General features: G+C 35.9%; 1 protein-coding gene across 8 annotated transcripts in view; it reads right to left on the bottom strand.

The window, feature by feature from the left end:
* SNX29 (sorting nexin 29) overlaps positions 1–26,007 on the bottom strand; it is a 718,720-nt gene that overhangs the window by 407,928 nt on the left and 284,785 nt on the right. For 6 of the 8 annotated variants that reach the window (XM_074196446.1, XM_074196453.1, XM_074196450.1 and 3 more), the window contains one exon: positions 11,610–11,716. The exons of 1 other annotated variant lie outside the window; for it this stretch is intronic. In XM_074196446.1, coding sequence (XP_074052547.1) covers positions 11,610–11,716 — 107 coding nt within the window. Of the gene's footprint in view, positions 9,005–11,609; positions 11,717–26,007 lie in introns of all 8 variants that reach the window. One more of the 8 variants, XM_074196451.1, reaches the window with a different exon arrangement.

Here is a 26,007-nt window from a genome sequence, read left to right on the forward strand (position 1 = left end):
ATTAAAATGGACAGCAAAAGTGACTCAAATTTTCTGTCCTAAGAGTATAAATAATATAATAATAAACTGGTCAATATGATTCCACTATCTTTTAAAGGGTACATTAATGCTGGTAGAAATTTGGTCAACACAGAAGATTGCTTAAGTACTTTTAGAAAATTAAATATTTAGGGAAAGTTATTTTCATGATATTTGTTTTAAATTGTATTCACATGGAAACAGATTGCAGCATAATTTATATAAATTTTTCATTACTGATGATCATTTTTAGTTTATTATTGTTTGTAATGAATAATGACCTCTTGGAACTCTTAAGTGTAAGAAATATTTTTTTTTAGGTTTTTGTAAGGCAAATGGGGTTAAGTGGCTTGCCCAAGGCCACACAGCCAGGTAATTATTAAGTGTCTGAGACCAGATTTGAACCCAGGTACTCCTGACTCCAAGGCCAGTGCTTTATCCACTACGCCACCTAGCTGGCCCCGCCTTTTTTTAGGTGTAAGAAATATTTTAAAAATTTTGTGCAATCTTCTGGGTCGGTTTTATTTCTACAAAGTCCTTCTTTATATGACCTACCTGTAATTTAAATATTAAAGGAAGCATGTAAAATTTTGATGCATTAATATTGTCAATTCTGACAATTAAATTAATGATATATAAGTTCTTTGGCTTATTGTTCTTGTGAGAATTATTATATACTATGCTTCAAAATAAATATTGGCTTCCACTGCCTTGGATCAATATTTATACCTTCAAGTCAAGATACGTTAACATTTACTCTCCAATGAAGTCAATATTTCACCTGCTTAATAAAATATACCTTTGATAGTGGTGATTGGCAACAAAATTGTTTAAGTCAAAAGGAAAATCTTAAGTTCAGGCAAGCACATAGAACATTAATATACATAAAATTACTTGAACCAAGAAAAAATTTTGAAAGTAAGGGGAAAAATATAAGTAGGAATAGCAACAGGCAGAGCAGCAGATTAAGGCATTTTAGGAAACAATTCACATCAGAAAGCAAGGAACAACAAAAACCAAGTTACTGGCAGAAGCTAGAATGGCTATTGTTAGAATACTCAGTTATGGATGGTAGACAAGAAAAAAACAAATGTTTAAGATGATGAAGAAAGAAATAATAAGAGAGAAAGCAGTGAAGAAAAGGTCATGTATAAAATTTTATTTGAGAAATAGAGGGGAAAATCACTACGAATGGGCAAGCACTACAATCAGAAGTTCTTTTGTTCTTCTCCTATGTCTTGATGAGGTTCAAAATTTGGGCAAAAGATTGGGAATTAAAAAATCTGAATATACAGGTTCTACTGTCTGCCCTTTGTTTGACCTTGGACAAATCAAACTTCTCATCTTTCTCAGGCCCAGGTTCCTCATCTGTAAATGAAGGCTGGGCTAGATAATTCACTTCTAGCTATAAAGTTCATGCAGTTTCAAAAGTCAATTTGATTGGTTTGGTTTTTATAAACTTTCAACCAAATTGACCACAATGCTTTGTTTAAAATTTACACCAACAAGGCAATTCATATCTCAGACACTGTAAAAACTAGTTGGCAAGTCATTTACAACTAAACTGATTATCTTCACTATTCCCTTGAGCTGAAGAGAAAGGGGGAAATACATTTTCCCCATTAATTTTAAAAAAGCCTTTACCACTGGATGTAGAAAAGATATTTCAAGAAGACAAAAAGGCAATATTTTAGCATTTAAATCCAGTTTTCTCCATAAAGGGAAAATAATTTCTACATATTATATAGAAAAAATTGTGCTGTCACTGTATAACACATTTCTCTTATGAAATAGCTGAATTTAAAAGACTCATTTTCAGTAGCATTAATCTAAGTCATCTGGAATTGAAAGAATTAGGTGTAAAAAATGGCCTTTGTGAGGAAAAATCCTGAAAGTTTTTGTAGGGCTTTCCAACTATATACAAACTTATATTATTAAAATTTGAGCTTCCTACAGGAAACTAAACCTTGCGCCAACTCAAGATAGTTCCAGATGAACAGATACCATTTTTTAACCAGAGCAGGGTAAAAAACACCCTGTTTTAGGAGGGAATGTTTGTGAATTGGGAATTTAAGGTTTTATTTAAAAAATACTTTTTTAAAAGTACTTGTCACAATAAGTGAAAGGCTGACAGTTTGCCCTAGCAGAGTTTGGTATTCATGCACTGGAAATGGAAGGTGTGAGTCATAGCTAGTAGGCCTGAGGAAATGGAGTATATTCAGCCTTTTGCCTCACCGGATCTTGAGTCAACTTTTACCTTCATCACCACAAGCCACTGAAAGCAAGAAAACTGATGGAGACAAATCAGTCACAGAGGAAGTTACAAAGAATTGTTTTTCAAACAACAAAACCAAGGAAGACATGGAAAAGTTGGCAAAAGAAAGTTCTCAAGTCAATGGGAAAAATTGAAATTGAAGATTTAATTGTCTTCTCTCAGAAAATCTTCATGTAGAAACACAGTCCCATAATTCTAATATACATTTGAAAAGGGATTTGAAGGTACATTGGAGGAAAATAAAGCTCTAATTGCAATTCAGATACTCTAAAACCAGGTGACATTAATCAAAATCATATAGATAGATAGATAGATAGATAGATAGATAGTAGGATGCATCTGCTCTTAAAGGGTAGTATCAGGATCACAGGACTACTTTTCTTTCATTGTTGACTTTTTTCCCGTTTTAGATATGGACATTATCAGATAATTTACCTGACAAGTAATCTTCATGTGCAGTTTCTCATAAAACAACTTAAGGGTTGAGAATTAAGGAGAAGAGAACTCAATCCTTTTAAAAAAAAAAAGCCAAACATACCACCAAAATGGATGAACATAGTCAATTTATTCTTTTGACATAACAATTTAAAAGGAATTTAATAATAAAATGATATTATTAATTTATTAAATTTACACTGGAATAAATGAAACTTCAATCTCAGCAACATTATCCAAAGTTTGAAATTCTGCTATATGTAACATTTTAGAAATTGAATAACTTTAGGCCAAAGAAAGCCTCAAATTTTTTAAAGAAAGCTCCAAACTCAACCTCTGCTGAAAACATCAGTGACTATTAGAGAAATGCAAATTACAGCATCTCTTAGATACCACCTCACACTCTCAGACTGGCCAATATGACCAGAAAGGACAATGATCAATGCTGAAAGGGATGCAGGATCAGGGCAGCTAGGTGGAGCAGTGGATAGAGCACTGGCCCTGGAGTCAGGAGGACATGAGTTCAAATCTGGCCTCAGACACGTAACAATTACCTAGTTGTGTGACCTTGGGCAAGCCACTTAACCCCATTGCCTTGAAAAAAAAAGAAAAGAAAAGAAAGGGATGTGGGAAATCTGGGACACATACATTGTTGGTGGAGCTGTGAACTCATCCAAGGTTTCTGAAGACCAATTTGGGATTATGCCCAAAGGGCAACAAAAATGTGCATACCCTTTGATCCAGCAATACCATTATTAGGTCTATACCCTGAAGAGATTATGAAAAAGGGTAAAAACATCACTTGTACAAAAATATTCATAGTAGTCCTATTTGTGGTGGCAAAGAATTAGAAGTTAAGTGAATGTCCTACAATTGAGGAATGGCCTAACAAACTGAGGTATATGTATGCCATGGAACACTATTGTTCTATCAGAAACCAGGAAGGATGGGAATTCAGGAAAGCCTGGAGTGATTTGCATGAACGGATGCTGAGTGAGATGAGTAAAACCAGAAAAACATTGTACACCCTAACAGCAACATGGGGGTGATGATCAACCTTGATGAACTTGCTCATTCCATCAGTGCAAAAACCAGGGACAATTTTGGGCTATCTGCAATGGAGAATACCATCTGTATGTGGACTTTGAACAAAGACCTTCAAATTAGAAAAAAAAAAACCCATTATCTATTATGTAATTTTGCTATCTCATACTTTATTTCTCTTCCTTAAGGATATGATTTCTCTCTCATCACATTCAACTGAGATCAATGTATACCATGGAAACAATGTAAAGACTAACACCATGCCTTCTGTGTGTTGGGGGGTGGCAGGGAGGGAAGCAAGAATGGGGAGAAATTGTAAAACTCAAAATAAATAAAATCTTAAAACAATTAAAAAATAAAAAATAAGAAAATGTCAGTGAATACACATTCTTAAATAAGCACATTTTCTGAATTAGAACAAAGAACATCATAGATTACCTAAAGTCACTAACTAGGACTAGGAAATCACAAACTTATTTAATGTTTTATAATAAATAATAAATTTAATAATGAATTAGACAAAAATAATGCTACAGCTAGGGATAAACTGTAAAATTATATAATATTGTTAGAAAGAAATTATAATAATAGCTAATATTTATGAATCACCTACTATATGACAATTCCACTATATGACAGCTCTACATCAGCATGCTTCTTCGAATTATAGAGGATAGTCTCACAATTTCCTAGTCATCAATGGAGTGGAGTAGGGCTATATGTTTGCTCCCTTGTTTTTAGCATGATATTGTTGTCAGATGTCTTCAATGAAGATGAAAATGGCATTAAAGTCAGCTACTACACTGATAGTTAATTATTTACTTTGAAAAGACTATAAGCCAAGACTAAAAGTCAAGGGAGAGTTGTTGCATGACTTTTTGTTAGCAAATGATTGTGCTGAGATGCAACAAAGTATGGATCATTTCTCTATTGTTTGTGCAGATTTTGGCATAAAAATTAACACCAAGAAAACAGAGGTTCTTCCACCAGACAGAATCATACCATTCATACTTGAAACCAAATGGATTTTGCCCGGGCAGTATTTTTTCCAGGGATATAAACATAAAAGATGAGGCTAATGACAAAGCTAACTCAGAATTTAGGAGTCTCCAAAGGAAAATGTGGGAGAGAAGAAGCATTTAGCATCTTCATTTTTATTTTATACTTTCCATTGAAAAAATTGAGGTAGTATAGCCTGAAAGAAGAGATGAGAGAGGAGGGGCATGATAAAGTGATAACACTTATCTTTCATAAGTCCAGTGAATAAAACTAGAAGAAATAGCAGAACTTCAGAAAAACATTTTTATCAATTGAAGGAAGAACTTCCAAAGACAGCTATCTCAAAAGTGAAATGAACTCTCTCAGGAGGTGGTGAGTTTCCCCAATACTAGAAGTCTTCAATAAGTGGCAGGACAGGAAGAAGTAGCATCAAAATGGAGGAGTAAGAGGGAGCAGTAGCTCCCCACTAAACCTCCTCTACAAAAAAATCTAGAAAATGCCCAGAACTGAATTCTGATTGGGAATTCAAGAAAATCACAGAGTCATTTTTCTAACTGCGAGAAGTTTAGAGAGAAAGAGAAGTTTGTGGACAAGGGGGACAGGGTCTGTCCCAGAGCATGCAACACATTCCAAAACACACAGATTTGAAAAGAGCTGAGAAAGAGCAAGAATCACTAGAGAAGAAAACTATCCTGGAAGATTCTGTTACAGGAGCTGAGTGCAGGAAGGGGTGTTATTTGGTGGCTCTGTTACCTGTTACACAGTTCCAGGTCACAGATTCAGAATAGGGAGGAATGGTGGGATGCAAGAACCTTAAGTGTATAATCTGCAAAGAATGCGGTCAAGAGGCAATATCTATCTATGGGGCTCTGATGCTAGGAGCAAGCAGAAACTCAAGTCTAGCCTCCAGTTCAATACAGGAACTTATAACCAAAGGAAAACCTGAGGTTTGGTCCCTCTGAATTTGCCCAGTCTCCCAGTGGGTTACTAATGGCCGAGTCCAGTATTCAATAACGAACTGAAATTAATCTCCTAAGCAGGAACAAGTTGACAAACTGAAACCCAGGCAATGAACTTGCAGAGCTCAAATCAGGGAGGAGGCCAAGAACCTTCCCCTTCCCCTTCCCCCAAAGTGTTCACATTACTCTAAAAGCATTGAAAGCTTGTAGGCTTTCCAACCTAAGCTGTGAAAGAAAGCAGAAGTGGGATGCAAAAGGACAGATGATAAGGGACAAATATTTCTCCACACTCCCACCTTTATCACAGAAGTACACAGAGCCTATAATTAATAAAAATTCAAAGACAAGAAGTTGGAAGAATGAACAATAAAAAAGAATCCAACCATAAAAAGTTATTGTGTGACAGGGAAGCTTTAAAGAAGAAACATAGAAGAAAATGACTAAAAAAAAATCTATAGGCAAAGCCCCAAAGAAAACTCTCAGTTGGTACACAAGTTCAACAAAAATTCCTCACAGAGTTACTGCAAAGTTTATTTTGTTTCTTTTTTTTAGGTTTTTTTTTCCCCGCAAGGCAAATGGGGTTAAGTGGCTTGTCCAAGGTCACACAGTTAGGTAATTATTAAGTATTTGAGGTACTCCTGACTCTAAGGTCAGTGCTCTATCCCCTGTGCCACCTAGTTGCCCCCTGTGCTACCTAGTTGCCCTCCTGTGCCACCTAGCTGCCCCTATTTTGTTTCTTTTTTAAGCTAAAAAATGATTTTTAAAAAGCAAATGACAGTGATAAAGAAAAAAAGAGGACAAGACATAAGAATTAGAGAAGAAAGTTATGAAAAGAGAATTAACAGCTTGAAAAAAGAGATACAAAACTTGACTGAACAGAGTAGATACACTACTCAGGAATGGTGTAGAGGAGAATCTTGATTCTAGAAGGGGCTGAATTAGGTGATCTATGAAGATTCTTCCAAAACTCTATGACTCAGGGAGTAAATACAAAAAGGAAGATGTCCCTGCTTTAGGAGAAATCCACATGGTTTTCTCTACAGCTTTTCTTATACACATCTCCTTATGTCACTCAACACAGTCACCACTCTAGGGCAGTCTCTCATCACTTAGTGTTCTGACTGGTATTAAAACTCTTCACACTCTGGTGGTCCCTTCCTATCTTTTCAATCTTCCTTCATACTGCTTCCCTCTACACATTCTCTGATAAGCCATTCTGGAGTGCTTGCAGTTCCTAACACATAATACACCATCTATATATCTTTACCCTGGAAGTTCCCCCTTCCTAGAATACTATCTCTTCCAATGTCTTAAGACTCTCAGAATCCTAGGCTGTCATTAAGGTTCAGTTCATGGTTCACCTTCTCCAGGAGGCCTCTCCTGTCCTCCCTGTTTTGATGCTACTACTGCCAATTCTTCTAAAGTTGCCTTCTATCTACACTGTATTTTTCTTATATTCTGGTTTATATGTATTATCTCTCCTATTAGAATGTAAACTCCTTGAAGGCAGAAACTGTTTTGGCTTTCCCTTTAAATTCTTGGAGCCTGGAAGACAATAGTAAGCATTTAATAAGTAATCATTAATTGAATCCATTTATTAACACCATCCTCTGATTTTCTTATATTCTGCTATCCCAAGTACTCTGCTTCTGACCCTTCATTCTTTTGAGAGGGTATCCTATTTGATTAGCAGCAAAAATTTATCACAATTTTTCTCTAATGCCAAATATATTATATGCGACTGACCTGAGTTCAATTCAGTTACCTAATTTCCTACATTTAACCATTTTATGCATTCCCCAAAGTCACCTCAAGAGCCAAGCCTGACCCTGAGGAAAGAATGATTCTTATGTTCTATATGATAATCCCTTCTCTATCATGACAAAGTAATTCTTCCAAGGATGAAAGAAAGAGCTTTGATAGAAGCCACTTTTTCCCTCAGTAAGAAAAGCAATTATAAAAAGGACCTAAAATAGTGTAAGCCTGAAAAGCTGAAGCCCATCCACTATAATTATAAGGTATTTTTATCTATATCCCAAAAAAAGATAATTAGATCATTTTCCAAATGTCTCTCTGAGGGCATTCATCTATTCTTTCTGAAGAAATTCAGAATCCTAGTCCAGACATATTACCAAAAATGAGGCCTTTAACAGCACTGATATTCCTACACAAACCAGCATTCATCATGGGGCATAATCCTGTACAAACTAAAACCATGTTTCCTATCAAAGTTAAAAGGGAATCTCAAGCAGGAAAGGGGAAATGCCAGAAGTGAGGGAATTCCTAATATATAACTGTGATCTAAAGTCTATGGGTTATTGATCTAGCATGTTCACTATTTGATTACCAACTCTACTCTCAGAGCATTTTTTCCCACACACCACCATATAAGTATCTGAAAAAATACTACAATTCAAATACATTTTGCCTGTCTACTAATGCATATACAAGCAAATACAGATATGAAAACATATATATGTTGGAGAGAAAATAGATAGTTCCTTTCACTTGTACTGGAAAGTTATATCATGGATCATATAAAATCATATCTAAAGACTAGTAAACCTCAGTATAACTGCGAAACTGTATTATTTTTCTATTTATTGGCCCACTTATGTAAATATTTCTAAGCCATGATGTTGACTTCATTGCTTTTTAAATAACAATTTTAGTAAATATACAAAAAGAATAATATCTTAGGAGAAATAACCTAAACGTAATGCATCTTACATAAATGGGGTGCCAAGCTGAAGAATGAATGCTATCGTTCTGGTATGGGGGTAGTGACAATAGGCAAGCTTCACAAAGACAGAATCACCTAGTGGAAAATTATGACCACACAGTTTTGCAAATTAAATATTAATTTAGGCTAACATAGACTTCTTTTAAAATGCATAAAAGTGAAGAAAAATGAAATAATTATTTATTAAAGGCCTTAGGGTTACAAAGTACTATAAATACATGATATCTCATACAAGCTTCATAATATCATTATTCCCCTATAGCAGATGAGTGTAAAGAGGCTCTAAGGAATTAAAGGCCTTGCTCAAGATTATAATGATAGAAGTGGTTGGGTTGGGACAGAAGAACCCAAACCTCTTGACTCCAACATCAATGCTCTCTGTACCATATGATATCTGCCTATCAAATACTCCTAAGAAGTGTAAGTCAAGGGTTGTCACCTTAGAGTCAATCAGTACTTGGATGGATTCAGCTGATCTAATGGTCTACCAAGTAAGACAAAGGTACAGGAGGTCTGGATGCCTGCAAACCCCTAAACACCAAATAAAAAACAACAGAAGTTCAGGATTATGTGTCTTCTGGTGTGATTAATGAGTGAATAATAGGTTAACAGAAAAGCTGGGCTAGCTTCTATCATTTGTTCTATGATTACCAGAAACTCAATTCTCAGCTCTCCCCAACATTGCTTCTAATAACTGCTTCCATAACTTCTAATCTCTGTCACTTTTTTACCCTCTTTTTGTTGTTCTCTCCATCTTCATTTCTTTCTTCTGGCTTTTCTCCCATGTTTCTTGGTTTTTGTGCAAAAAAAGGCAGCCATTTAACAAGGCTAACCAACCAAAGTATCCTTTCTTTTGATTAGTAAACTGACTAGTCAAAGTGTATTATTATATATAATCTTCAAGACTTTGGATCTTTTTCCACAAATTTTCAATGTTGCTTGTTAGCAAAACAACAATACTTAGCACCAGTCCATCAAAGATGGTCATGGCTTTGCTTTTTCTCTAAATCCCTCACCTTCCCTTGCCATGGGGGAAAAGAGGATGTGGTGTGCTTCTGGGTTTAGGGAAATGAATTCCAAAGACTGAGCTTAAATTCATAAAAGTTTAAGTGTATTTAAATTCAAATACTTAGAGCAGAGATTTTTCACTCAGATTTGGATTTATCATATACAAATAATTTAAATGTTTAAGGTTATTTTAGGGACAACATAATTTAAAATAAAATATTTCCAATCTTTTGCTTTTTCTCATACTTACAGAATTTAATCAATAATTGGCATCACTTAAACAGCTTGTTGTTTCAATCAACCTATTAATAAAACTATACAAAATAGCAATAAAAAAGTTACTAGAAAATATTCTAAGAAAGCTGTTAATATAAAGTTTTCAGCAAAAAAAGTTCTGGGTTAATGAAATGGCAATATTATTCACATATGAAATATCACTGACTAAACTTTTTCTTTATAAATAAAAACGATGAAAAATAACGATTTGGGTTAGTAAATGCCATTTCATAAGTAACTTTGTAGGAAAATATTAAGATTCTCTTATGAATCTTTCTTGGCTCACTTCCTAGTCAACCAGAGTTACTTCTACTAGAGGTGTCACCTATCAATGATCACCAGGTTGGCAGAGCCTCAGCAAAAAGGTGATGACTAGGGGGCAGCTAGGTGGCATAGTGGATAAAGCACCGGCCTTGGAGTCAGGAGTACCTGGGTTCAAATCTGGTCTCAGACACTTAATAGTTGCCTAGTTGTGTGGCCTTGGGCAAGCCACTTAACCCCATTTGCCTTGCAAAAACCTAAAAAAAAAAAGTTGATGACTATATTGGAAAAAAAGTTTTAAGTTTCCCATGGGAACCAGTAACTAACACCAAGAGACACCTTCTCTCAGACCTTCCATGTCACACAGATTTAAGGAAAAAAATCCAATCAAATTATGGTAATTCTTGGAAGTTCTTTACACTTAAGAATTCTTTCAGGGCTACAAACTGAACCTTCTTCATTACTTATTCCCTACAACATCTCAAGAAAGGAGGTATGTATTTTTCTTACTGATCAAAGATTAAAAAAATGAAGGTATCACAGACAAACAAGATAGCTCTCAAAAAGAAATGCAATTGTTAGAGGAGTTGTGAACTGATCCAACCATTCTGGACAGCAATTTGAAACTATGCCCAAAGGGTAGCCAAATTGTGCATACTCTATGATCCAGCAATTCCACTACTAGGTCTGTATACCAAAGAAATCATATATGTGCAAAAATATTAGAAACTGAGGGGATGCCCATCAATTGGGAATGACTGAATGAGCTGTCATAAATGAATATATTGTACTACTGTTTATGCAATTAAAAATGATGAACGGGAAGATTTTAGAAAAAAACCTGGAAAGAATTGTATGAACTGATGCAAATGAAATGAGTAGAAGAAAGAAAACAACATATTACAGTATCTGAGACATGGTATGATGATCAACTATGAATGGCCCAGGTCTTCTCAGCAACACAATGATAAATAAAGGACAAATAAAGGAAAATGTTATCCATATCCAGATAAAGAACTAATTAACTCTGAATCAGATCATAACGTAATTGTTAAAATTGTTAGGGAGAAAAATTTGAAAGCTAAAAGTTTGTAAAAATGAATGTGAAAATTTTCACAATATAGAATTGGAGGGAGTAAAATTTAAAAAAGGAAAAACTATAAAAGAAATACAAGTTCTTGCAATGGAGATTCAAAATTTCCTGTACAAGCTTCTCCTGTTCTATTTTACATATATATAAAAATAAATGTTCACTTAATTCAATGCTTAAGTTCAGAATAAAAATTAAGTTTAAAAAAAAGAAGGGTCAGAAGTGTGAATGAAGAGACTTGTTCACTGTCATAAAAGAGTTATTTAAAGTTTTTAGTCTTGTTCAAAACTAGGAAGTCTTGTTAATCTTTCAATTATTACTGTGCATTATTTCTCAAGTCAATTCTTTCCTTCAGAGTTCCTCCCAAGAACAAGGATTGACACCTCAAACAGGAAGCCCTTTTAAAATCACATTTTTGAAAACCACATTTTTAACAAGCTGAGATACTTCTTACCATAAGTACATTTGTACTGGAGACTCTCAGACCTCCAACATTCTTACCTCTATGAGCTTTCTTTCATAGGAGCTTGCTAGTTCCTCACTGACTTCTACAGGCTTTTGCTCAGGGACTGTAACTTCTCCATCAATGTTCCAAAGGTTTGGCACAACTTTAGAAAAAGAAAGATACTATATGAATATTTTAACAGTACTAGGAAATTATATTCTCAGTGAAACATTTTATCTCTTTCCAAACTGCTTCTCCAGAGAGAGTGTTCTTTTTAAAACGACAATTGCTAATTACTATAACAGAAATTTTTCACACAAGCACAATAATATGAATGACAAGCTGTAAAAAATATTATAAGTGTTATCCTGATGACAAATGCACGAACCCTAGGGATAATATCTTTATTCCACTTGTTCTTCCAAGTAAAAATTATCTATCCTTGACAAAATATTTTTAATTCACTTTTATCCTTTAATCTCATGAATGTCCTCATTCTGTTATCAAAAAAGATGCCTACTACATATGCTAATCATGGGGCCTGAAAAGGAAAAAAGAGAGGGAGTTTGTAGAACAGAAAGGGGAAGGAAGATGGATTTTATCCAAAGAAACTTAGAAATGGCTTTAAAGTAAATATCTAAAAAAAGTAAAGATTCTAGAATTATAATTTTCAAAATAAATAATAAAACATACAATTAAATAATCATTTTTTTGTTCACCATAATAGCAACATGGGGCTAATGATCAAACTCAGTGGACATGCTCAATTCATCAGTGCAATAATCAGAGACAATTTTAAGGCATCTTCAATGAAGAATGCCATCTGTATCCAAAGAAATTATTCTGGAGTTTAAACAAAGACCAAAGACTATTAACTTCAATTAAAAAAAAAGGTTGTCTTATACTATGAAATTTTGCTATCACTTCTGTTTTATTTTTTCCTCAAGGATAAGATTTTTCTCTCAACACATTAAATTTTGATCAATGTATGGTATGGAAACAATGTAAAGATTATCAGACTATCTTCTGTGGGGGGCTGGGGGAAGGAAGTGAGGCTGGGGAAAACTGTAAAATTCAAAACATTACAAAAAAGGATGGGTAGAAACAACTATTGTATATAATTGGAAAACAAATAAAAGTTATATTTTTAAAAACTAACTAAATAAATAAATGATCGATTTCATGGCTGATGTTAGACTTTGTTTTTTTGTAAGGCAGTGGGGTTAAGTGGCTTGCCCAAGGCCACACAGATAGGTAATTATTAAGTGTCCAGGGTCACATTTGAACTCAGGTACTCCTAACCCCAGGGCTGGTGATCTATTCACTGCACCACCTAGCCGCCCCCAACCTTTTTTTTTTTTAAGATTTTATTTATTCTGAGTTTTACAATATTCCCCCTAATCTTACTTCCCTCCCTCCAACCCCAGAGAAGGCAATCAGTTAGTCTTTACATTGTTTCCATGGTATGCATTGATCTCAGTTGAATGTGATGAGAAAGAACTCATATCCTTAAGGAACAAAAATAAAGTATAAGAGATAGCAAATAATAAGATAAAAGGTTTTTTGTTCCCTAAGTTAAAGGTCTTTGGTCTTTGTTTAAACTCCACAATTCTTCCTCTGGATACAAATAGTATTCTCCATCACAGATAACCCAAAATTGTCCCTGACTGTGCACTAATGGAATGATCAAGTCCATCAAGGTTGCTCATCACCCCCATGTTGCTGTTAGGGTGTACAGTGTTTTTCTGGTTCTGCTCATCTCACTCAGTATCAGTTCATGCAAATCCTTCCAGGCTTCCCTGAATTCCCATCCCTCCAGGTTTCTCACAGAACAACAGGGTTCCATGACATACATATGCCACAATTTGTTTAGCCATTCTCCAATTGATGGAAATTGCCTCAATTTACATTTTTTTGCCACCACAAACAGAACTGCTAATGAACATTTTTGTAGAAGTGATGTTTTTACCCTTTTTCATAATTTCTTCAGGGTATAGATCCAGTAGTAGTATTACTGGATCAAAGGGTATGCACATTTTTGTTACCCTTTGGGCATAATCCCAAATTGCTGTCCAGAAAGGTGGATGAGTTCACAGCTCCACCAACAATGTAATAGCATCCCAGATTTCCCACATCCCTTGCAACAATGATCATTTTCCATTCTGGTCACACTGGCCAGTCTGAGAGATGAGAGGTGGTACTTCTGAGATGCTTTAATTTGCATTTCTCTAATAAGTAATGATTTAGAGCAATTTTTTTCATGACTATGGATTGCTTTGATCTCCTCATCTGTAAATAGCCTTTGCATATCCTTTGACCATTTGTCAATTGAGGAATGGCTTGGTTTTTTTGAAAATCTGACTCAGTTCTCTGTACATTTTAGATGTGACATGATATAACATGATGTTGCCTGACATAACATGATATGGCATATGACACGATTTGACATGATATAACATGATGTGACATGCTATAGCATGATGTGGCACGATATAGCATGACACAACAGGATTTTACATGATATGGCATGTTATCACATGGTATGGCAGGCCATGGCATGATATAACATGTTATGGTATGATGTGGCATGGTATGAAATAATGCGGCATGATGTAACACACTATGGCACGACAAAACATGTTGTGCCATGATGTGACATGTTATTGCATGGCATCACATGTTATGACATTATGTGACACGATGTGGCATGTAATCATATGGCATTATCTAGCATCGTGGCATGTCATAGCGTGTTGTGATATGATGTGACGTGTCATGCCATGACATTACATGTTATGACACGATGTGACATGTTATGGCATGCCCGAAATTATGTAGCATGTTATGGGGTGATGTGATGCATCACTGCATGATGTAACATGTTATGCCATGATACGGCATGGTGTTGCATGACATAGCACGTTATCTCAAGATAACATCCTATGGCATGATATAACCTGATACGGCATGCCATAGCATGTTGTCCCATGATGTGGCACGACATAATATGTTATTACATGACATTGCATGTCATGGCACTGAGCATGTTATGACATGATGTAGCATGTGATGTCATGATATGGGATGTTGTGGCATGACAAAATTATGGCATGATGTAGCATGTGGCATGGGATAGCATGCTATGACATGACATAGCGTGTTATGGTGCGATATGGCATGATACAGTGTGTTCTGGTGTGATGTAGTGTGCTATGGCATGGTGTAGCATGTCATGGCATGATGCAGCATGTGCCATGGCATACCATATTATGGGATGGTGCTACATGTTATGTAGAATGTCATGGCATGATGTGGCATGACATGGAATGTTGTTTCATGACAACATGTTGTGGCATGATGTGGCATCTAAATGGCACAACATAGCATGTTATGTCATGATGTCTCGTGCCATGGCATAGCATGTTATGGCACAGCATGTTATGGTATGATGTCGTGAAATGGAATGTTGTGGCATGCTGTGACATGTTATGGCGTGAAGTGGTATGGCATGGCATTCCATGACATGATATCGTGTTGTGGCATGGCATATCATGTCATGTCATGGTGTAGCATGTTATGGCATGATGTGGCACGTGATGCAACACATGGCATGGCACGATACGACATGTCATGACAAGGCATAGCATGTTGTGGTGTGATATAATATGTTGTGTTGTGATGTAGCATGTTATGGCATGGCATGGAATGCTGTGGTATGATATGGAATGGCATGATATGGCACGTTGTGGCATTATAGAACATGTTATGACATGGTGTAGCATGTTATGGCATGATGTGGCACGTGATATGATGCAACACATGGCATGGCACGATACGACATGTCATGCCAAGGCATAGCATGTTGTGGTGTGATATAATATGTTGTGTTGTGATGTAGCATGTTATGGCATGGCATGGAATGCTGTGGTATGATATGGAATGGCATGATATGGCACGTTGTGGCATTATAGAACATGTTATGACATGGTGTAGCATGTTATGGCATGATGTGGCACGTGATATGATGCAACACATGGCATGGCACGACACGACATGTCATGCCAAGGCATAGCATGTTGTGGTGTGATATAATATGTTGTGTTGTGATGTAGCATGTTATGGCATGGCATGGAATGCTGTGGTATGATATGGAATGGTATGATATGGCACGTTGTGGCATTATAGAACATGTTATGACATGATGTGGCATGTTGTGGTGTGATGTGGCATGTTATGGAATGATGTGTCATGTTATGGAATGATGTGTAATGTAATATACTGTAATATAATATTATATATGATATAATGTAATGTGATATAATGTAATATAATATATAATAAATATAATGATATGTAAGAAAAATATAAAAAACAACAAGAAATGCTTAGATCTGAAGTAAACAGCAGAAAAGCAGCAGATGGTAATTTTGATTTTCTTAACACAAGGGGGCACAATTCACTATACAGAGACAGGCAATTAACACCTGTCTCTAAATTTGCTCTTATAATTTTAAGGTGATTTATGATTACCTGAGCTTGAAAGGGACTCAAGAGATCATTATCACTAATATCATCTTACAAAAATAGGAAACTGAGACAGAGCATACTTAGACTTGCCCAACGTCACACAACTAGTTAGAGACACAATCAAGTCTCCTGCTACCATTTTTTCCTTTACACCATGTTGCCTTCCATTGAGAAAGTGTTAATAATTATCTATTTCTCACTTATTTCTTTTATGTCTCTTACAGCTTTATTTCTACGCAGAAAATCACCAAGCTAGACTCAAGAAGAACATATAAAGTTAAATTAAACAGTTCTTGACTTTAATTCCATTCAGCTTCAGTTTCCATGGTACTTTGTCCCTTCATAACATTGTAAAGTTAAGCACAAGGACTCTCAAGAGTTGGAAGGAATCTCTCAGTTTGGCTAGTTCAACTCATAATGGGACCCTCTTTAGAATAGCGCTGATAAAGTAGAAATCCGGGCTTCCCTGGAAGATCTCATTAGCGATGGGAAACACAAGAAGACTTGTGACTTACTTATAACTATTAATTCTTTTTATATTTCCTGGGACCAAGCCATACTAGTCTAATCACTAAAGCTGAAGATAGGGAGGCTAGGTAGTTCAGTGGATAGAGCACTGGCCCTGGAGTCAGGAGAACCTGAGTTCAAATCCAGCCTCAGACACCTAATAATTACCTAGCTGTGTGGCCTTGGGCAAGCCACTTAATCTCATTGCCTTGCAAAAACCTTAAAAAAAATCAACAGAAAAGGCATCGTCAAATTAACTTTTTTAAAAACAATCTAAGGTGGAAGGTGGGAAAATGGGAAGTGAGACTTCAGGTCATAATTCTCAAAGAGTCTCTGGACACCAGTGCTAGTAGGCAGAAGCTACCTAAAGTGGATGAGGTCATTCTCAGGAAGCAGGAAAGGCTATAGGTTGAGCATTTGATAGTTTTCTATTTTAAGGAAATATTCTTCCTAAACTCAGTTGTTTCTACCTGTTGAAAGAATATATGGGGACTAGGGGGCGGCTAGGTGGCGCAGTGGATAGAGCACCAGCCCTGGAGTCAGGAATACCTGGGTTCAAATGTGACCTCAGACTCTTAATAATTACCTAGCTGTGTGGCCTTGGGCAAGCCACTTAACCCCATTTGCCTTGCAAAAAACCTAAAAAAAAAAGAATATATGGGGACCTTGGGGTTTTAAGTTCAGTTGTTCTACCTTACTGTTCTAATTCCCCTTCCAAATAAAAAAAAAAAAACTCTCCAAAATATAAGCAGTGATGGAAGAAAAAGCATGGAGCATATTCTCTCTCTATTTTTTTCCTTAGGGTTTTTGCAAGGCAATGGGGTTAAAATGGCTTGCCCAAGGCCACACAGCTAGTTAATTATTAAGTGTCTGAGGTCACATTTGAACCCAGGTATTCCTGACTCCAGGGCCGGTGCTCTATCCACTGAGCCACCTAGCTGCCCCGCATAGAGCATATTCTGAAGAGAACTTAGACTTAGCTGGTTCAATAATTCATTTTAGAGTTTCTCACAGAGGTGATCTAGTAGTAAATGACAAAGATTACACACTAACTCCCATTTACAGTATTCCTCAAACCCCTGAAACATTAGTTGAGATTACATTATAGGTTGGAGATCAGAAAACTAGTCCAAGGACCAAATTCAGCCCAATTATGTTTTAAAATGTAAGAATCATTCTTAGCTTGAAGACCCAGAGAATTTAGACATAAGAAATCAGATGTAACTGGAAAAAATAAAATACTAATTAAAAAAAAAGAGTCAGATGACTTATTTGTGAAATCATACTTTTATGACTGCAATGGAACTGGCTGATTGAAGCAAACTATCGTCTTTTGGGTCCAAGTCAACATTCTATGTCTATAAGGTTCTCCATGGAGATGAGAATTCACTCTCTATCTCTCTTTTCTCACATCTTACCATTTTCGTAATTCCTCTCACTTTTCTTCTGCCAAATTTAACTAGCTACAAGTGTCACTCAGTGACATCAAAGGATCTATACAATTAGTCAGAGAACAATAGAATTTAGAGCTGGAAAGGACCTTAGAAATCCTCTAAGTCAGTAATTCCATTTTACAAATAAGTTAAGACATGAAATGTCTTCTCCAAGGTCATACTGGTGGTCTCAAGAACCAGGATTTGATCCAAAGTTTCCAGAGTCCAAATCTTTTTTTTTTTTTTAAAGTTTCCAGATGCTGGGATATAGCCAGTTTCAACTTATTGGATAGCAGTGTTTTTTCTTTTACCGCCCCCCCCCCTTTCTTTACCTTTTCATGTGTCTCTTGAACCTCCTGTTTGATGTCCAAATTTTCTATTTAGCTCTAGTCTTTTCATCAGGAATTTTTGGAATTCTTCTATTTGTTAAATGTCCATCTTTTTCCCTGGAAGAGAAGGCTCAGCTTTGCAGGATAATGGAATGGATTCTTGGCTGCATTCCAAGCTCCCTTGCTCTTCAAAATATCTCATTCCAGGCCCTTCATTCTTTAACATTGATGCAGCCAGGTCCTGTGTGATTCTTACAGTGGCTCCTTGATATTTAAATTATTTCTTTCTCGTTGCTTCAGGATTTTCTCTTTTATCTGATTGTTCTGGAATTTGGCCACAACATTCCTTGGTGTTTTCATTTTAGGATCTTTTTCTGAAGGAGATCCATGTATTCTTTCAATAACTACTTTGCCCTCTGGCTCCATGATATCAGGGCAGTTTTCCATCACTAGATCCTGTAATATTAAATCTTTCAGAAAGTCCAATAATTCTTAGGTTGTCCCTCCTCAACCTATTCTTGAGGTCAGTGGTTTTGTTGATGAGGTATTTTACATTTTCTTCTATTTTTTGATTTTGTTTGACTAGCTCTTGCTGTCTGTCTCATAGAGTCATTAGTTTCTGCAGACTCCATTCTTTTTTTTAGGGAGGAGTTTTCTTCATTAACCTTTTGCAACTCCTTTTCCAATTGGTCAATTCTACTTTTGAAAGAGCTTTCCCTTTGACAAACTGAGGTTTTGAGAGAATTATTTTCTTTTTGCATTTGCCCAATTGAGGATCTGAGAGAATTATTCTCATTTTGTATTTGTCCAATTGATGATGTGAGAGATTTATTCTCATTTTGTATTTGTCCAATTGATGATCTGAGAGATTTATTCTCATTTTGTATTTGTCCAATTGTATTTTCTAAGGATTTATTTTCTTGTTGCAAGGTATTGATTTTCTCTCCCAAATTTTCCAGTTGATTTTTAAACTCCTTCCTTATTTCTTCAAGGAAGTCTTTCTGTGCTGAAGACCAGATCATATTCTCCTCAGAGGTTCTAGGTCTCTCTGAGTTAGGGTCTTTTCCTTCCAAGAATTTTTCTATGGCTCCACCTTTCCACTGACCCTTCTTCATTTTGCTAAGACCTTGAGTTGGGGAGGGGCTGGTTCACAGGGGCTTGGGATCCCTAGAGGCTTTACTCACTGAGTGCAATTTCTCTGGCTGGCCAGTAGGAGGTGCTGGTTGTTTTTTTTCTGGAGTGTCTGTGACCTTGATTGGGACCTTCTCCCTTAGCTTGAAAGGAGGGGTTGGAGCTATTGAACCCTTTTGTCTTCAATCAATGGTGAGCTTTACCCTGGGGTGAGGTCATTCCTCTCCCTATTGTCAGCTGGGCTGGTTCTTCTGCTCCCACACCTGTGTCTGAGGCAGAAGTAGTCTACAATTGTTTGTTCCAGGAAGAGGACTCATCCTCAATGGAGGCATGGTCATCCCAATTCCAGCAATCTATTCATTATTTAGATCCTCTACTAAAATACACAGCAGTCTGTATCAATACAAGTATTCACATTACTGAAGTGAAGCAAAAAGTATTGATGTTTCATGCCCATTAATACCATTAATGCTGATAACATTCTAATTATTTCTAAGAAAATAAATGCTGTATGCATTAAATACATGCAAAGTGGTCAACGTCAACCCCCCTCACTTCTCTGATGATATAGACTGCAAATTAAAAGAGCTCTCGGGGAAATGATGATGTGGAAAAAAGAAATCTCTTCTTTACACTTTGTCATCAGAACCCAAAACTGTGTTTTCTTTAAAACTAAGGAAATATCATATCCTTTGTTTCAGAAAGCTTTTTGTTATTGTTGAAAGTTGTCAGTTTTGGTAAAAACACTTAGCTCCTGTTAAACTTAGAAACCACTTTCCAGTTCTTAGTCATTTTAGGCTGCAATGCCTATAAAATCTCTGGAATAATCTCTGACTAATTTTGAAATTAAGTGGCTATTAGCCATAGTAGATCTAAAACTATATTGTAAAACAGCAGTCATCAAAGCTGTCTGGTAATTAAGAAATAAAGAGATGTATCAGAGGAATAGATTAGGTACAAAAGAACAGGATTTTAGTATTCTACTGTATGAGAAACACAAAGACAATGGATTCTGGGATAAGAATTCATTATTTGACAAAAACAGCCGGGAAAACTAGAAAGTAGTATTGCAAAACTAAATATAGACTCATATCTCACACCCCAATATTTAGACATAAATGGGATAATATAAGTGAATCAGGAGAAGGAAAGGTCAGATCTATGGAGAGGGGAAGAGTTTATGACCATACAAGAGACAGAGAATATTATAAAATACAAAATGGATAATTTTGACTACATTAAATTTAAAAGGTTTTTAATAAATAAAACCAATGCAAACAAGATTAATAGGAATGCAGAAAGATGGAAAACAATTTTTACAACCAGTGTTTCTGATAAAGAACTCATTTCTAAAATAGATAGAGAACTGAGTCAAATTTATAAGAATACAGATCATTCTCCAACTGATAAATGGCCAAAGGATATGAACAGGCAATTTTCAGATAAAGTGAAGCTATATATAGACATAAAAAATGCTCTAAATCATTATTGATTAGAGAAGTGCAAATTAACACAACTTTGACGAACTACCTCACACCCATCAGATTGGCAAAAATGACAAATAAAAAGTAAATGATCAATGTTGGAGGATAACATGGGGAAACTGAGACATTGATGGTGGAATTATAAACTGATCCAATCAATCTGGAGAAAAATTTGGAAATATGCCCACAAAGGGCAATAAAACTATGCATATCCCTTGATTCAGTAATACCATTACTAAGTCTGTGTCCCAAAGAGATCATAAAAAAGGGGAAAAGATGCACATGTTGTAGCAGCTCTTTTTTGTAGTGACAAAGAATTGGAAATTATGAGAATGTCCATTAATTTGGGGAATGGCTGAACAAATTATGGAATACGAATGGGTTGGAACATTTCTGTTTTGTAAGAGATCGGGAGTGGGCAGACTTCAGAAAAGTCTGGAAAGATTTGAATGAACTAATGATGAGTTAAATGAGTAGAGCCTGGAGAACACTGTACACACAGCAACACTGTGAGATGATCAATTATGATGGGCTTCTTCTTAGCATTTCAGTGACCAAGGGCTTATTTCTTAGAAATAATAGGTTGATGACTGCTGCTTTACAATATATAGTTTTAGATCTGGAATTGCTAATAGGCTAATAGAATTTTAAAAGGTTCATGATGGAAAATGCCATCCACATCCAGAGGAAAAACTATGGAATCTGAATACAGACCAAAGCTTACTTCTTTCACTTTTTGACACTTGTTTTATTTTTTTCTTTTTCTCATGGTATTTTTCCCCTTTAGTTCTGATACTTCTTTTACAACCTGATTAATATGGAAATATGTTAAATGTGATTGGACATGTATAACCTATATCAGATAGCTTGCTGCCATGGGGAGGAGGGAGACAAGAAAGGAAGACAGAAAAAAGTAGAACTCAAAAGCTTACAAAAAGATGAATATTGAAAACTATCTTTGCATGTAATTGGGAAAATAAAATAAAATAACATTTTTTAAAAAAAGGAAGTTATGTGGTTTATGGTTATTTTACTTTTGTGACCCAGAAAACAAATGAAATTTTCTGCCTAAATTATTATTGAATAAATTTCCAAGTTCTATGGAGAGGGAGATTCTGTGCAGTATAACAAAGACTGTTTAAATTTTTCTTTTTTTTCCTCCCCCTTCTTTGTATTCCCCAGAACTTAGAACAGGGCATGGCACACAGTGGACAATTAAATGCTTCTCAACTTGACAAGGATTAAAAGTATCATACAATTCAGAGTTGGCTTCATAAATTTTTGAACTTTAATAAAAGGAAGTGAACCTAAGCTTAGAAACAGAATGATGAGTTTTGTGGAATAGCAATTTTGGAATATTAGGAAATTCCCAAGGGATAAACTCCATAGATTCTTCTAAGATCGAGAAGCTTTCATTTGAAGTTTGCACCACACCATTTATTTATTCAGTTAAAGGATACAACATCCTCAAACCCACTAAAACAAAGCAAGAAAATTAGAACATTTAACAGACCAAATTCCAATTCTTCCCTTGGTTTACTGATTATAGAAACCTAAGCAAGCAAAGAGAAAGTTGAATGGGCCCAGGGCTTAAAATTCCATGCAATGCATCCTTGTACCATACAGAGGCAAGAAAGGTAATGCCATAAATATGCCCATTTCTGCTCTATATTTATCAACAAACATTTCTTAAGCTTCTACTGCGAGCTAGGCATTGTGCTTTAGAAACAGATATAAATGATGAAACAATCGCAGCCTTCAAGAGGAATTTGGGGAGAGGACAGCAAGTATATGTATAGAAAATATTCAAAAGAAATACAAAATAACATTGGAAGGAAAGTACTAGCAGCTAGATGATTTTTAAAAACTTCATGAAGAAGGTGATATTTGAGAGTCTTGAAGGAAGAAAAAGAATCTACAATACAGAAGTAATGAGGGAGGGCCATTCTAAGCTTGTGCCAAAGCAAGGAGATGAAAGTTATAGTGTCATATGGTAGAAACAACAAGAAGGGCAGTTTGGCAGGATCATGGTGTAAAGAAAGGTGAATCTAATGCCCTATTTCTGACCAGGGTATCTTCCTTCTCCTAGTTATCCAAGTTCTAAAGCTCAGTGTCATCCTTGATTCCTCTCAATCACCCCATATATCCAATCTGTTGCCAAATCTTGTCATTGCTACTTTCATAACTTCTCATCTATTCCTATGCCCTCTTCTCTCTGAAGACAGCCACCATCCTAGAACACCGTCATCACCTCACTCCTACACTACTGAACCAGCCTGTTAGTTTGGTCTCCTTGCCTCAAATGTCTCCCCACTCCAATCTCTTCTCCACTAAACTATCAAAGAGTTATTCCTAAAGCAGGTCTGACCATGATCCCTCCATACTCAATGGCTCCCTATTATGGCCAAGATCAAAGAGAAAACCCTCTGTTGAGTATCTGAAACCTTTCATAGCTGGGCTTCTTCCTACTTTTCCAGACTTTAATCCCCTTCATTTACTCTATGATCCAGCAATACTAGCCTTCTTGGTTTTCCTTACATAGGATGTTCCATCTTCCAATTATGAGTTTTTTTCAATAGCTATTGCCCAGTCCTAGACTGCTCTACTTTCTCCCTTTAGCCTCTGAGTATCTCTTAATTCCTTCAAGACTCAGCTAGAATCCTGTCTTTTATTTTTTATTAATATTTTATTTGTTTTCCCAATTATATACAATAGTAGGTTCTACCTATCCTTTTTGTAAGGTTTTGAATTTTACAATTTTCCCACGCTCCCTCCCCCCGCAACAGAAGGCAGTCTGATAATCTTTACATTGTTGTCATGTTATACATTGATCGAAACTGAATGTGTTCGGACAGAAATCATATCCTTGAGGAGAGAATAAAATATTAGAGATAGCAAAATTATGTAGTACATACACTTTTTTCCCTAGAAAACTGAAGGTTTGATCTTTGTAAAACTCCACAGTTCTTTCTCTGGATACAGAGGGTATTCTCCATTGTGGTGCTCTGAAATTGTCCAAGATTATTGCATTGGTAGAATGAGCAAGTCCATTAAGATTAATCATCAACCCCATATTGCTGTTATGTTGTATAGAGTTCTTCTGGTTCTGCTCATCTCGCTCATCATCAGTTCATGCTAATTCTTCCACACTTCTCTGAAATCCCATCCCTTTTGGTTTCTAATAGAACAACAGTGCTCCATCACATACATATACCACAATTTGTTCAACAATTCCCCAAATGATGAACATTCACTTGATTTCCAATTCTTTGCTACCACAAACAGGGCTGCTATGAATATTTTTGTACAAGTGATGTTTTTACCCTTTTTCATGATCTCTTCAGGGTATAGATCCAGTAGTTGCATTGCTGGCTGGAATCCTGCCTTTTAAAAGAAGTCTTTTCTCCCACTTCCCTGAATTCCTTATGGCTACTGCTTTCTCTCTTAAAAAAAATGGAAGATTCAATATATTTTTTTTTTGATCTGCCCCATTAGAAAGTGGGTTTCTTGAAGACAGGGCCCATCTTCTTGCTTTTCTTTGTATTCTTAGCATTTAACATAAAGGTCACACACTAAGTGATAATGATATTTGTCCTTCATTCTCAAAGAAGACCATGACAATCAGGGGAAGTGATGCCATGAAAAGAATATGAATTGCATGTGGGGGGTGGGGGAGAGAGTTGTGCTAAGTCACCAGCCTCACTTTCTTCTCCAGAACCATCTGAGTTCAATGGCCAAATATGGATCAGGACAACTGAAGATAACCCCAGATGTGAGGCAATCAGAGTTAAGTGCCTTGCTCAAGATTACGTAGCCAGTAAGTGTCAAATATCTAAGGCTGGATTCAAACTTCCATCCTTCTGACTCCAAGGCTAGTGCTCCATCCACTGCACCACTTAGCTACCAACATACAAAAGGTAGTTAAATATTGAGTGACCTGGATTCAAATCCTGAGTCTGCCACTAATTATCTGTGTGACCTTAAGCAATTCACTTTCTTTCACTAAGGCTCAATTTCCTTCTCTGTAAAATGAGGACAGGCTCAGTGGTTCTTTCTAAAGCTCTTTATCTAGCATCCTGTGATCATCTGAAAGGTAATTCATAACCTCTGTCACAATTGGGGGGGGGCTGAATTAAGAGACCAGAATCTAAATGTCAAAGAAAAATGCAGACTGATCTATATCACACAAAGAACTCCAGACTAAGCAAGCTGTGCATGCCAGAGAACCTCAGACCATTCAGCTGGAAATGAGTCTCACACTCACCACATTCTTATTTAACTAATGTATATAAATAAGATTTTGGAGAAAAATTGACCAGAAGCACTGTGGTTAAATGAAGATACTCAAAAAAAAGTCTATGGGTCTTACTTCTCTAGGTTTTCACATCAGTCACCCTCACTAATTAACTTTTCAGTTTTCTTCTCATAAGAATTTTTACAAAAGATCTGCTCACCTGCTTAAATGTCTCATCCTTCTTGCAAGAGATATTATCTAAATTTATAACACATGCAGAAATACAGCTGGGAATGACTATTTTATAAAATCAGAACTGTCATCACACCCTTCACAAACCATATTTTCACCTGCTCATGTGATACAGAATAGCAGAATCTTTGATATACACTTTAAAATTGTGCTGAGTGAAAAGCATTTTGACAGTAAAAACTGCTTTTGAGCTGAAATAAAATATTCAGACAGCCATGCCAGACAGAGTCATTTTTCTTGTCTTTATCCAAAGGACAGAAAAGTATTTGTTGTGTAAAATTGTGGACACATGCAATCAACTCAATGTAGGGTCACAGAACAAGTAAATACAAAGACAGAAATGGGTAGGGGGAGGAAAAGGACACTTGACCTTCACAATAATTCTAAATATTCCTTTCTAAAATAGTAAATTCTACAAAGATACATTTACATCAAAAATTGGGTGAAAACAGCAACTTTATAATATAGTTCTAATAACGGTAATTGAACTATTGAAATGGCATATATATCAATAGTCAGAAACTAGCTACTAACCTAAAACCTTAGATTTACAGAAA

The sequence above is a fragment of the Macrotis lagotis genome, chromosome 8 (assembly GCF_037893015.1).
Source record: "Macrotis lagotis isolate mMagLag1 chromosome 8, bilby.v1.9.chrom.fasta, whole genome shotgun sequence".
In the NCBI taxonomy this organism is placed as follows: domain Eukaryota; kingdom Metazoa; phylum Chordata; class Mammalia; order Peramelemorphia; family Peramelidae; genus Macrotis; species Macrotis lagotis.